The 12,369-nt window shown below is 48.0% G+C and overlaps 1 protein-coding gene across 1 annotated transcript in view; it reads left to right on the top strand.

Moving 5' to 3' along the window:
• The first annotated feature begins 7,349 nt into the window (after positions 1-7,349).
• xab2 (XPA binding protein 2) overlaps positions 7,350-12,369 on the top strand; it is a 57,666-nt gene continuing 52,646 nt past the window's right edge. Inside the window, exons 1-2 of the mRNA XM_085971658.1 lie at positions 7,350-7,468; positions 10,305-10,453. Coding sequence (XP_085827784.1) covers positions 7,433-7,468; positions 10,305-10,453 — 185 coding nt within the window. The 5' untranslated portion in view covers positions 7,350-7,432. The remainder of the gene's footprint in view (positions 7,469-10,304; positions 10,454-12,369) is intronic.

The following is a 12,369-nucleotide window of genomic DNA, read 5'->3' as shown; positions in this document are numbered from 1 at the left end:
GTATAGTGAATTACAATATAGAAGACAATTCAGTTCAAGATAACTCCAGTAGTTTGTAATAACAACAGAATATGCTGGAAACACTCAGCAGGCCAGGCAGTGTCCGTGGAGAGAGAAACAGAGTTAACGGCCCAGAAATTCGGGTCGGGGGCTGCCCGCGGGTGCAAGCCCCCAACCTGCACTTACCTAGCGCGCCGGCCGTTGAGCTGTGGGCCCGCGTGGGATTCTGATCCTGGGCCTCCTCCAACTGCCGGCGCGCAGTGCTTGTGTATCCCAGGGGCGCAGTTAGTTCGAAGCGTCCCCTGGGATCACGTGGGCCATGGAGAGCCAATGGTAGCAGGGAATGCTTCATTCATAAGTTTGACAGGAAGAGCTGTCAAACCTATAAATACTATAAGCCCCAAAACATCACTAAAACTTCAAATAATTTTTTTTTAAAACATCACATTTTTAAAATAACTATAAATTACATGAAATAACTTTTAAACAATAATTTAAATTTTTGAAAAAATTAATTACATTTTCTAACGGGGCTAAAAATAAACTTACCTTTCTTTAAAGTATTTAAAAATAATAAACCTGTGAAAAAATGTTTTAATTTTAATTAATTCACCACTTACCTTGTTAGAAGCAGGCCTTGCGCCTGCTTTTTAAAAGTGTAACTGCTGGAGACTTACCCTCCCGGAGAAACCTGCAAAAAAAACGTAAGTTTGATGCGCACGCGCTGCCTCTCCGGCGCACGCGTTCCACCTCTGAACCCCTTCTTTCAGGGGAACGGAAGTGCCGGTTTCCCGCGCATGGGCAGTGCGTGCACGAAACCAGCACTTTCGGTGGGCCTACGCGTGAGTACCCCGTGCATACTCACGTGTTGGGACCCGAATTTCTGGGCCTACAGTTTCAGGTCTGTGACCCTTCATCAGAACTGGAAAAAGCTGGAGATGTAACAGGTTTTAAGCAGGTGTAGAGGCAGGGAAAGGGGGGGAGGGGAAGGAAGGAATTGAAGGAACATACTGTGCTAAGGTAAGAGGCAGGAAAGATCAAATGTTGCAAATGGGGATGGTAAAATCATACAGCATGAAAAATGGGAGCAGGGGGTTATAGTCTGAAATTGTTGAACTCGATGTTGAGTCCAGAAGGCTGTAAAGTACCTAATCGAAAGATGAGGTGCTGTTCCTTGAGCTTACGTTGACCTGAAACGTTAACTCTGTTTCTCTCTCCACGGATGTTGCCTGGCCTGCTGAGTGTTTGCAGCATTTCCTGTTGTTATTTCAGATTTCCAGCATCCGCAGTATTTTGTTATTGTATCCAGTAGTTTGTATTTGCTCTCCATTCTAAAGTCTCTGAGGTTGAGGTGGAACGGAGGAGGCTGAGGGGAGACCTTATTGAGGTGTATAAAATTCTGAGGGGCCTAGATAGAGTGGATAGGAAGCACCTATTTCCCTTCGCAGAGAGATCAACAACCAGGGGGCACAGATTGAAAGTAATTGGTAGAAGGATTAGAGGAGATTTGAGGGGAAAGTTCTTCACCCAGAGGGTGGTGGGGGTCTGGAACTCCCTGCCTGAAAGGGTGGTAGAGGCAGAAACCCTCATCACATTTAAAAAGTGCTTGGATGCACACTTGAAGTGCTGTAACCCACAGGGCTACGGACCAAGAGCTGGAAGGTGGGATTAGGCTGGATAGTTCTTTGTTGGCCGGCGCGGACACGATGGGCTGAAATGGCCTCCTTCCGTGCTGTAACTTTCTATGATTCTGTTCTATGAAGTCCTGCTGTGTAATATTCGTAACATATTCATGTGACAATCCTTTGCCATTTTGACAAGACCATTAACCATGGGTTAAAATGGCAGACAAAGGAAGGTGGTACGATCCTCTTAATGTGTTCATTGCTAATATTACACAGTGTGATTTCAATCCTGCTATTTTTTTTTTAATTCTCAGGGTATGGGCATCGCTGGCAAGGCCCAGCATTTATTGCCCAACCCTAGTTGCCCTTGAGAAGGTGGGTGGTGGGCAGCCCTTCTTGGACCACTGCAGCGTAGTGCTCTGGGACAACCGGGTGGCTTGCTAGGCCATGGTCAGAGAGCAGTTAAGAGTCAACCACATTGGTGTGGGGCTGCAGTCACAGAGGCCTGGCGAGGATGGTCTTCCCTGAAGGACATTAGCGAACCAGTTGGGTTTTCAGGACAACCCTCCAGCTTCATGTTCATAAGAACATAAGAAATAGGAGCAGGAGTCGGCCCATCGGCCCCTCGAGCCTGCTCCGCCATTCAATGAGATGAGATCATGGCTGATCCAATCCTGGCCTCAACACCACTTTCCCGCTCTCTCCCCACACCCCTTGACTCCCCTCGTAGTTCAAATGCCTGTCTATCTCCGCCTTGAATATATTCACTGACTCCGCCTCCACAGCTCTCTGGGGCAGAGAACTCCAAAGATTCACGACCCTCAGAGAAGAAATTCCTCATCTCCCTCTTAAATTCTGAAACTATGCCCCCTAGTTCTAGATACCCCCACTAGGGGAAACATCCTCTCCGCATCCACCCTGTCAATCCCCCTCAGAATCTTACATGTTTCAATAAGATCACCTCTCATTCTACTAAACGCCAATGAGTATAGGCCCAACCTGCTCAACCTTTCATCATACATCAACCCCTTCATCCCAGGAATCAACCTAGTGAACCTTCTCTGCACTGCCTCCAATGCAAGTATATCCTTCCTTAAATATGGAGGCCAAAACTGTACTTCACTTTTATCGATAGCAGCTGAGACCATGCATGCCAGCTGTCACCGCCAGGGTTGTCCTGTCTGGCTTTGTACTGACGTTGCAGTTACTGAGTTGACTGTCAGCTATGTCTAAGATGGAAATTGGACACCAAATCTGGTTTTTAAAATGGAAGTCTGTGTTCCCATTTAATTCTCCTGTATATTATGGTATCAGTTATGTAGATCAGTTCGAGGAGACAACCAGGTTGAAATCACACTTGTGTAGTATTAGCAATGAACACATTACGATGATCGTACGACCTTCCTTTGCCATTTTAACCCATGGTTAATGGTTACAGCACAGAAGGGCATTCAGCCCGTCGAGCCTGTGCCGGCTCTCTGCAAGAGCACTTCAGCCAGTCCCACTCCCCCACCCTTTCCCCGTAGCCCTACAAATTATTTCCCTTCAGGTACTTAGCCAATTCCCTTTTGAAAGCCACGATTGAATCTGCCTCCACCACCCTTTCAGGCAGTGCATTCCAGATCCTGTCCAGTTGCTGCGTAAAATAGATTTTCCTCATGTCGCCTTTGGTTCTTTTGCCAATCACCTTAAATGTGTGTCCTCTGGTTCTCGACCCTTCCACCAATGGGAACAATTTCTCTCTCTCCAGACCCCTCATGATTTTGAACACCTCTACCAAATCCCCCTCAACCTTCTCTGCTGTATTTCCTCCTTCTCTAATATTGCACAGCATGACTTCAACCTCAGCAGCATAATAATTTTAATCATTACTGTACAACTAGTAACAAAGCAGTAAGTAAATAAAATTGATATTTACTCCCAATCCCTTAGAGAACAGGCGACCATGTGTTAACACTGTCTGTTCCTTGTTTCCTTGCTCCTATTCTGCCCTTTCCCCCCCTTAAGGCAGTTCTTTCCATACCCGCAACTCCACGACCACGACATCAAAAACACTCTCAGCCAATCGGTGACACTGTAGCCCCATTAACCCATATATGGACAAGCGTCCATTTTGCTTGACTCTTTTCAGCAGTTTTACAACAGACACAACTTAAACCGCCGTAAGTCGGTTTAGGATTACCGTTATTAAGGTTTTTCACCCAATTTTCATCATTAGCAAAGCAAAATATTAGAATTGATAAGGATAGGTTTTCACCTTCAGTGCCTGAGTGATGATCTGGTGGAGCGGAAAACCCGGTCTGTTGTAGATAGGTTCTACAACGGGCGGGTGATCTGCACCAGAATATCGCCCAGGCGGTGAAGGTGAAAATTACTCCAATAACATCGTCCCTTGCTCACCTGCGCCATACCCCCTTGGCTTGGCAGCAGGTTACATCAACATCCTGGGGGTCACCATTGACCAGAAACTTAACTGGACCAACCACATAAATGCTGTGGCAACAAGAGCAGGTCAGAGGCTAGGTATTCTGCAGCGAGTGTCTCACCTCCCAGCTCCCCAAATCCTTTCTACCATCTATAAGGCACAAGTAAGGAGTGTGATGGAATACTCTCCACTTGCATTGATGAGTGTAGCTCCAACAACACTCAAGAAGCTCGACACCATCGAAGACAAAGCAGCCCGCTTGATTGGCACCCCATCCACCACCTTAAACATTCACTCCCACCACCACTGGCGTAACGTGGCTGCAGTGTGTAGCATCTACAAGAACCCATCTGGTTCACTAAAGTCCTTTAGGGAAAGAAATCTGCTGTCCTTACCCGGTCTGACCTATATGTGACTCCAGAACCACAGCAATGTTGTTGACTCTTAACCGCCCTCTGAAATAACCAAGCAAGCCACTCGGCACTGTGGAAGAAACTTCACCACACGGACTGTTGCAGTGGTTCAAGAAGTTGGCTCACCACCACCTTCTCCAGGGCAATTAGAGATGGCCAGTGATGCCCACATCCCAAGAATGAATAAATAAAAAATTCCCACTCCAGAAAATTGAGCACAAAATCTAGGCTGATATTCCCAGTGCAGTACTGAGGGAGTGCTGCACTGTCGGAAGTGCTGTCTTTCGGATGAGCTGTTAAACTAAGGCCCTGTCTGCCCTCTCAGGTGAATGTAGAAGATCCCTTGGCACTATTTTGAACAAGAGCAGCAGAGTTATCCCTGGTGTCCTGGCCAATATTTATCCCTCAACCAACATCATAAAAAACAGATTATCTGCTCATTATCACATTGTTGTTTGTGGGAGCTTGCTGTGCACAAATTGGCTGCCGCATTTCCTACATTACAACAGTGACACCACTTCAAAAAGTACTTCATTGGCTGTAAAGCGCTTTGGGATGTCCTGAGGTCGTGAAAGGCGCTATAGAAATGCAAGTCTTTCTTTCAGTGAGTTCCCTATCTCAGCCACGCTCCAGATGACAGTGAGGAAAAGAGCATCAGCACAGGGGACATGAACGATCTACGCCTTTCGACTCTCTATGCACCAACATTGATAAACCCTGCTGCAAAAATACTTTTGTAGTAATGGTAGAGAAAATATAGTAATATATAAAATATAGAACAGTGCTAGATTCTATTGGCTAATTTAAAACATTGTTATACAATATTTCAACTCCAGGCTCTGCGGTATAAAATCAATCAGTTTTACAAACAGAGAGGGACATAGGACATACTGACTGGCATCAGTCATATCAATATCATAAATATCAATAAGGCCTGCCAATCATTATATGTAAACCAATCAGATTTCAGTATTGTGCCTAAATTAATATCTTATCCAATCACACAAAGAGGGGTGGGAATCCTCCAATAAGCTTTCAATATTTGGTGTCAATTACACTATTATTATCCAATAAGAATAGAGAGAGACAGACCACATGTGAAGAGCACTATCCAATCAATGATTTGCAGAATCAGCCAATCACAATCTAGCAGTGTGTGTGTGTGTGTGTGCCAATCCCGGCAGTATTATCCAATAAGAAAAAAGGAGATCTTCCCCCATGGCCACCAACCTCATAGTCCCCCAACCCCGCACAGCCCGCTTCTACCTCCTTCCCAAGATCCACAAACGGGACTGCCCTGGTAGACCCATCGTTTCAGCCTGTTCTTGCCCCACGGAACTTATCTCTTCCTATCTCGACTCTATCTTTTCTCCCCTTGTCCAGTCTCTTCCCACCTACATCCGCGACTCTTCTGACGCCCTCCGCCACTTTAACAGTTTCCAGTTTCCTGGCCCCAACCGCCTCCTTTTCACCATGGATGTACAATCCCTCTACACCTCCATCCCCCACCAGGATGGCCTGAGGGCGCTCCGCTTCTTCCTTGAACAGAGGCCCAGCCAGTCCCCATCCATCACCACCCTCCTCCACCTGGCTGAACTTGTTCTCACATTGAACAACTTCTCCTTTGACTCCACTCATTTCCTCCAAATTAAAGGTGTTGCTATGGGTACCCACATGGGTCCTAGCTATGCCTGCCTTTTCGTGGGGTATGTGGAACACTCTTTGTTCCAGTCCTACTCGGGTCCCCTCCCTCACCTCTTTTTCTGGTACATTGATGACTGTATTAGTGCCTTTCCTGCTCTTGCCCTGAACTAGACAATTTCATTCACTTTGCCTCCAATTTCCACCCTTCCCTCACCTTCACATGGTCCATCTCCGACTCTTCCCTTCCTCGACTTCTCCATCTCCATCTCTGGGGATAGGTTATTGACCAACATTCACTACAAGCCCACTGACTCCCACAGCTACCTGGACTACACTTCCTCCCACCCCGCCTCCTGTAAGGACTCTATTCCTTTCTCCCAGTTTCACCGTCTCCGCCGCATCTGCTCCGACGATGCCATCTTCCACACCAGTTCTTCCAACATGTCTTCCTTTTTCCTCAACCAAGGATTCCCCTCTACCGTGGTTGACATGGCCCTCGACCGGGTCGGTTCTATCTCCCGCACTTCTGCCCTCACCCCTGCCCCTCCCTCCCGGAACCACGATAGGGTTCCCCTTGTCCTCACCTTTCACCCCACCAGCATCCACATTCAACGGACCATCCTCCGCCATTTCCTACCACCTCCAACGTGATCCCACCACCAAACACATCTTCCCCTCCCCTCCCCTTTCAGCATTCCATAGGGACCACTCCCTCCGAGACACCCTAGTCCACTCCTCTATCACCCCCAGCACCCCTTCCCCTTCACCCGGCACCTTTCCGTGCAAGCACAGGAGATACAACACCTGCCCCAACAAATCTAATCTAATCTAGAGCCGTCTTTTGTCTCCACTAGTCCTATCACCATCTCATCTCATTTTGAATACCTCTTAATGTTCTCTCCCAGCCTGGCCTCTTAATCTATTTCATTCCCTGTGCCTCTTTAGTCTTGACAAAGGGTTTCGACCTGAAAACGTTGACTCTGTTGCACTCTCCACGGATGTTGCCTTGACCTGCTGAGTTTTTCCAGCTTTTTTCTGTTGTTAGCCCAGCCAATCAAAGATTTGCAGAATGAACCAATCACATTCGAACAGTGAGTGCCAATCACGGCAGCATCACCCAATAAGATCAAAGAGAGAGCGGACATAGGCAATTGGATGAGTCGAACGTCAATCATTGGTGATGATCCAATCGGCAGCGCGGTAAGGCGGTGACGACGGTTCCCTGTCGGTGGGCAAGGCGACCAATCAGAGCGGCGAGGGGGCGGGAGCTGCTCACGGAGTTTGGGCGCTGGAGCCGGAGCCGGCGGCTGGAGTCCGGGTGGGAAATGCCGGCCGTGGTGCAGAAAGCCGACGTTACCTTTGTAAGTAAAGCGAACTCTCGGTGACCAACTCCCAACACAACTCAGCCCCGCTTCCAGGATCAGCAGCCCGGCCTTGCGAGTAGGCCCCAACTGAAGCCTCGCGCTCAATTTATTCTCAATCCGGCTGCAGCTTGTAGATGCACTGGACTTACTCTCAGCAATGGGTTTCACAGAAACCACACAGTGCAGACAGAGGCCATTTCGGCCCATCGAGCCTGCACCAACACATATCCCACCCGATCCCCGTAACCCCTACACCAACACATATCCCACCCTATCCCTGTAACCCCACGTATTTAATCCCCCTAACACTAAGGGTCAATTTATCATAGCCAATCAACCTAACCCGCACATCTTTTGGACTGTGGGAGGAAACCGGAGCACCCGGAGGAAACCCACGCAAACACGGGGAGAATGTGCAAACTCCACACAGACAACTCCTCTATTTGGATTTAATTTAATAAATCAAGTTGCAAATATTGCTCCAATATGTTAAACACATTGATTACAGAGCTAGGAACAGTCCTTTTTATTTATTTATGTATGTATATTTATATATTTTTTTATATTATATTTATTATATAATATTTATGTATATACCTGCTTCAGTGAGAATCTGAGGGTCTTGCTATCTCCCAGCTACAGGTCAGTCAGTACCTGCTGGACCGAGCACGCAGTCATACTGTCAACTGCAGGGTCAGTATGAGGCAGTTTCCCACCCAGCAAAGAAAGAGTTGGGTGTTTGCTGCTGCATAGCAGTGAGAGAGTGGGGCGATTCCTCTACCCAGCGGTGTGTGAGAGTGAAAGAAAGAGAGACTTGCATTTCTTTTGAGTCTTTGAAGTGCAGTCACTGTTGTAATGTAGGAAACATGGCAGACAATTTGCACACAGCAAGCTCCCACAAACAGCAATGTGATAATGACCAGACAATGTGTTTTTGTTATGTTGATTGAGTGATAAATATTGGCCCAGGACACTGGGGAATAACTCCCCTGCTCTTTGAAATAGTGCCATGGGATCTTTTACGTCCACCTGAGAGAGCAGACGGGGCCTCGGTTTAACGTCTCATCCGAAAGACAGCACCTCTGACAATGCAGCACTCCCTCAGCACTGCACTGGAGTGTCAGCCTAGATATCTGCGCTCAGGTCTCTAGAGTGGGACTTGAACCTACAACCTTCTGACTCAGAGGCGAGAGAGAGTGCTGCCCACTGAGCCACGACTGAGACACAGCTGAGTGGGGTGATTCTATTCCCCAGTGTGAGAGAGTGGGGTGATTCTGTTCCCCAGCAGTGTGAGAGAGTAGGGTGATTCTGTTCCCCAGTGTGTGAGAGTACGGTGATTCTGTTCCCCAGTGTGAGAGAGTGGGGTGATTCTGTTCCCCAGTGTGAGAGTGGGGTGATTCTGTTCCCCAGTGTGAGAGTGGGGTGATTCTGTTCCCCAGTGTGTGAGAGTGGGGTGATTCTGTTCCCCAGTGTGAGTGGGGTGATTCTGTTCCCCAGTGTGTGAGAGTGGGGTGATTCTGTTCCCCAGTGTGTGAGAGTAGGGTGATTCTGTTCCCCAGTGTGAGAGTGGGGTGATTCTGTTCCCCAGTGTGTGAGAGTAGGGTGATTCTGTTCCCCAGCAGTGTGAGAGTAGGGTGATTCTGTTCCCTAGCAGTGTGTGAGAGTGGGGTGATTCTGTTCCCCAGCAGTGTGTGAGAGTGGGGTGATTCTGTTCCCCAGCAGTGTGAGAGAGTGGGGTGATTCTGTTCCCCAGTGTGTGAGAGTGGGGTGATTCTGTTCCCCAGTGTGTGAGAGTGGGGTGATTCTGTTCCCCAGCAGTGTGAGAGAGTGGGGTGATTCTGTTCCCCAGTGTGAGAGAGTGGGGTGATTCTGTTCCCCAGTGTGAGAGTGGGGTGATTCTGTTCCCCAGTGTGAGAGTGGGGTGATTCTGTTCCCCAGTGTGAGAGTGGGGTGATTCTGTTCCCCAGTGTGAGAGTGGGGTGATTCTGTTCCCCAGTGTGAGAGTGGGGTGATTCTGTTCCCCAGTGTGAGAGTGGGGTGATTCTGTTCCCCAGTGTGAGAGTGGGGTGATTCTGTTCCCCAGTGTGAGAGTGGGGTGATTCTGTTCCCCAGTGTGAGAGTGGGGTGATTCTGTTCCCCAGTGTGAGAGTGGGGTGATTCTGTTCCCCAGTGTGAGAGTGGGGTGATTCTGTTCCCCAGTGTGAGAGTGGGGTGATTCTGTTCCCCAGTGTGAGAGTGGGGTGATTCTGTTCCCCAGCAGTGTGAGAGTGGGGTGATTCTGTTCCCCAGTGTGAGAGTGGGGTGATTCTGTTCCCCAGTGTGAGAGTGGGGTGATTCTGTTCCCCAGTGTGAGAGTGGGGTGATTCTGTTCCCCAGTGTGAGAGTGGGGTGATTCTGTTCCCCAGCAGTGTGAGAGTGGGGTGATTCTGTTCCCCAGTGTGAGAGTGGGGTGATTCTGTTCCCCAGTGTGAGAGTGGGGTGATTCTGTTCCCCAGTGTGAGAGTGGGGTGATTCTGTTCCCCAGTGTGAGAGTGGGGTGATTCTGTTCCCCAGTGTGAGAGTGGGGTGATTCTGTTCCCCAGCAGTGTGCGAGAATGGGGCGATTTCCAGCCCACAGCATCACTAGATTGACAGTGTAACGCTGCTGTCAGATCAGTTAAAGTTTTCAAACATGACGACTGGATAATTAGGACTTGGGATAATTCCATTTCTTGAAATGCAGTTGGACAGGATGATGTCTGTTGGACGTGTGTCACCATTGCCAGGAATCACGGTGACTTTTATTTTGCCCCCTTGTTTTCAGTCCGTTCACTCCTCTGCTTCTGTTTGGCAGGAAGAAGATGATCTGCCTTATGAAGAAGAGATCATTCGCAATCCGTACTCCGTTAAATGTTGGATCCGTTACATAGAGTATAAACAGTCTGCACCCAAACATGTGGTGAACATGATCTACGAGCGAGCACTCAAAGAGCTTCCTGGCAGGTATTGTGAAAACAGTTCCCTTTACTGTGACCAAGGCTGCTTTACGATTACATGGGGGGAATCGAGACTCCCAAAATCAACAGCTGAAACAGCCACTCCAAAAAAAAAAATCATTTTGTACAGTTTTGCATCTTACTTGGCATCCCATCACACACACAAGGTCACAGTCAGTTTGAAGAAAGTAATCCTTGACCTGAAGCATGACATTTGCAAGTGGTTCTAACAATCCTTGACTGTTTAAACGTAGCTAGAATCACCTGGACTTTGCCTACTTGGAGCAGTTGCTTCAGAGCTGTGCAGACCAGTGAAGCATCACAGCCATGCTCCAGACCAAAGACGATCTGCGATCGACACCATGGGCCGAGTATTTACAGCACAGAAACAAGCCATTCGGCCCAACTGATCCGTGCCGGTGTTTATGTAAAAGAAAGACTTGCATTTCTGTCGCGCCTTTCACAACCACCAGACGTCCCAAAGCGCTGTACAGCCAATGAAGTACTTTTTGAAATGTGGTCATTGTTGTAATGTGGGAAACGCGGCAGCCAATTTGCGCACAGCAAGCTCCCACAAACACCGATGTGATAATGCCCAGGTAATCTGTTGGTCGAGGGATAAATATTGGCCGAGACGCCGGGGATAACTCCCCTGCTGCTGTACGAAATAGTGTCGTTGGGATCTTTTACGTCCACCTGAGAGAGCAGACGGGGCCTCGGTTTAACGTCTCATCCGAAAGGAGGCACCTCCGACAGTGCAGCACTCCCTCAGCACTGCACTAGAGTGTCAGCCTGGATTTATGGGCTCAAGTCCCTCGACTGCTCCACATGTGCCTCCTCCAACCCTACCTCATCTGCTATTCATCTTTTATTCCTTTCTCCCTCATGTGTTTATCTAGCCTCCCCTTGAATGCAGCGATACTATTCACCTCAGCCACCCGCTGTGGTAGCGAGTTCCACATTCTCACCGCTCTCTGGGTAAAGAAGTTTCTCCTGAATTCCCTGTTGGATTTATTAGTGACCATCTTATATTTATGGCCCCGAGTGGAAGCATCTTCTCTACGTATACCTTATTGTCGAAGGAATGAAAAGGGGGGGGGGGGAAGCATAAATACAGGAAACTTTCGTTTATCCGGAGGTTGTATGTCCGGAATACTCGATCTAACGGCAAAAATCAGGAGCCGTTTTCTATAAGTTTTTTTTAGTTCTCGTTCTTTTTTTTTCCCCAGTCAGGCACTGCAAGGTCTGTAGCTATAGCAACAGCTTCAGCTAGAGACGCTTGCAGCTGCAGCCGACTCTTCAGAAGCTGTTGCTAAGCAACAGTGTTTGTTGTCCGATACGGAGATGCAAACTTCCGTATGCTTCAACATTAACTTTGTATGTCCGGCAGTTTTGATAGATCGGCAACACGTCGGTGCCGGATATCTCAAAGTTTCCTGTAATGGGAATCTGAAATAAAAAAAGAAAATGTAGAAGTACACAGCAAGTCTGTTCACATTAGGAGAAAGCTTGGTTAGTGTTTTGGGGAGAGATCATTTGTCAGTCCTATATACACTGTGTATAGCTTGTATACAAACAGATGTTGGTCTCCTGCATTGGGAGCACAGTGTTGATTGTACTTACTGGGTCAAACACTTTTACTTCTGAGATCTGAGTTAAAAAATTAGCCTAGACTGACGAGATGAAAGGCTTATTGTCAACAAGGGCATCAGATCTCTCTCATTCCCCATGCAGATTATTTTCTTTCCCTTTAAGCCACGTTCCCTATAACCGAGTAGCTCTCTACAGGTCTCGCGCAGCCTGGGACCGGCTTTTGCCATATAAAAGTGGCCGCACAGCTCCTTTTAAAGGGGCTGTGCACCCCAAAAAAATTACAGGGGACATTGCCTTTAAGTAATAGTCCCTTCCTAGGGTGTTGTTTTT

This window comes from Somniosus microcephalus, chromosome 31 (genome assembly GCF_052327205.1).
Source record: "Somniosus microcephalus isolate GS21.2 chromosome 31, FLI_Smic_1.0, whole genome shotgun sequence".
NCBI lineage: Eukaryota > Metazoa > Chordata > Chondrichthyes > Squaliformes > Somniosidae > Somniosus > Somniosus microcephalus.
Note: the sequence above shows the minus strand (reverse complement) of the source record. Positions and strands in the feature narration are given on the sequence as shown.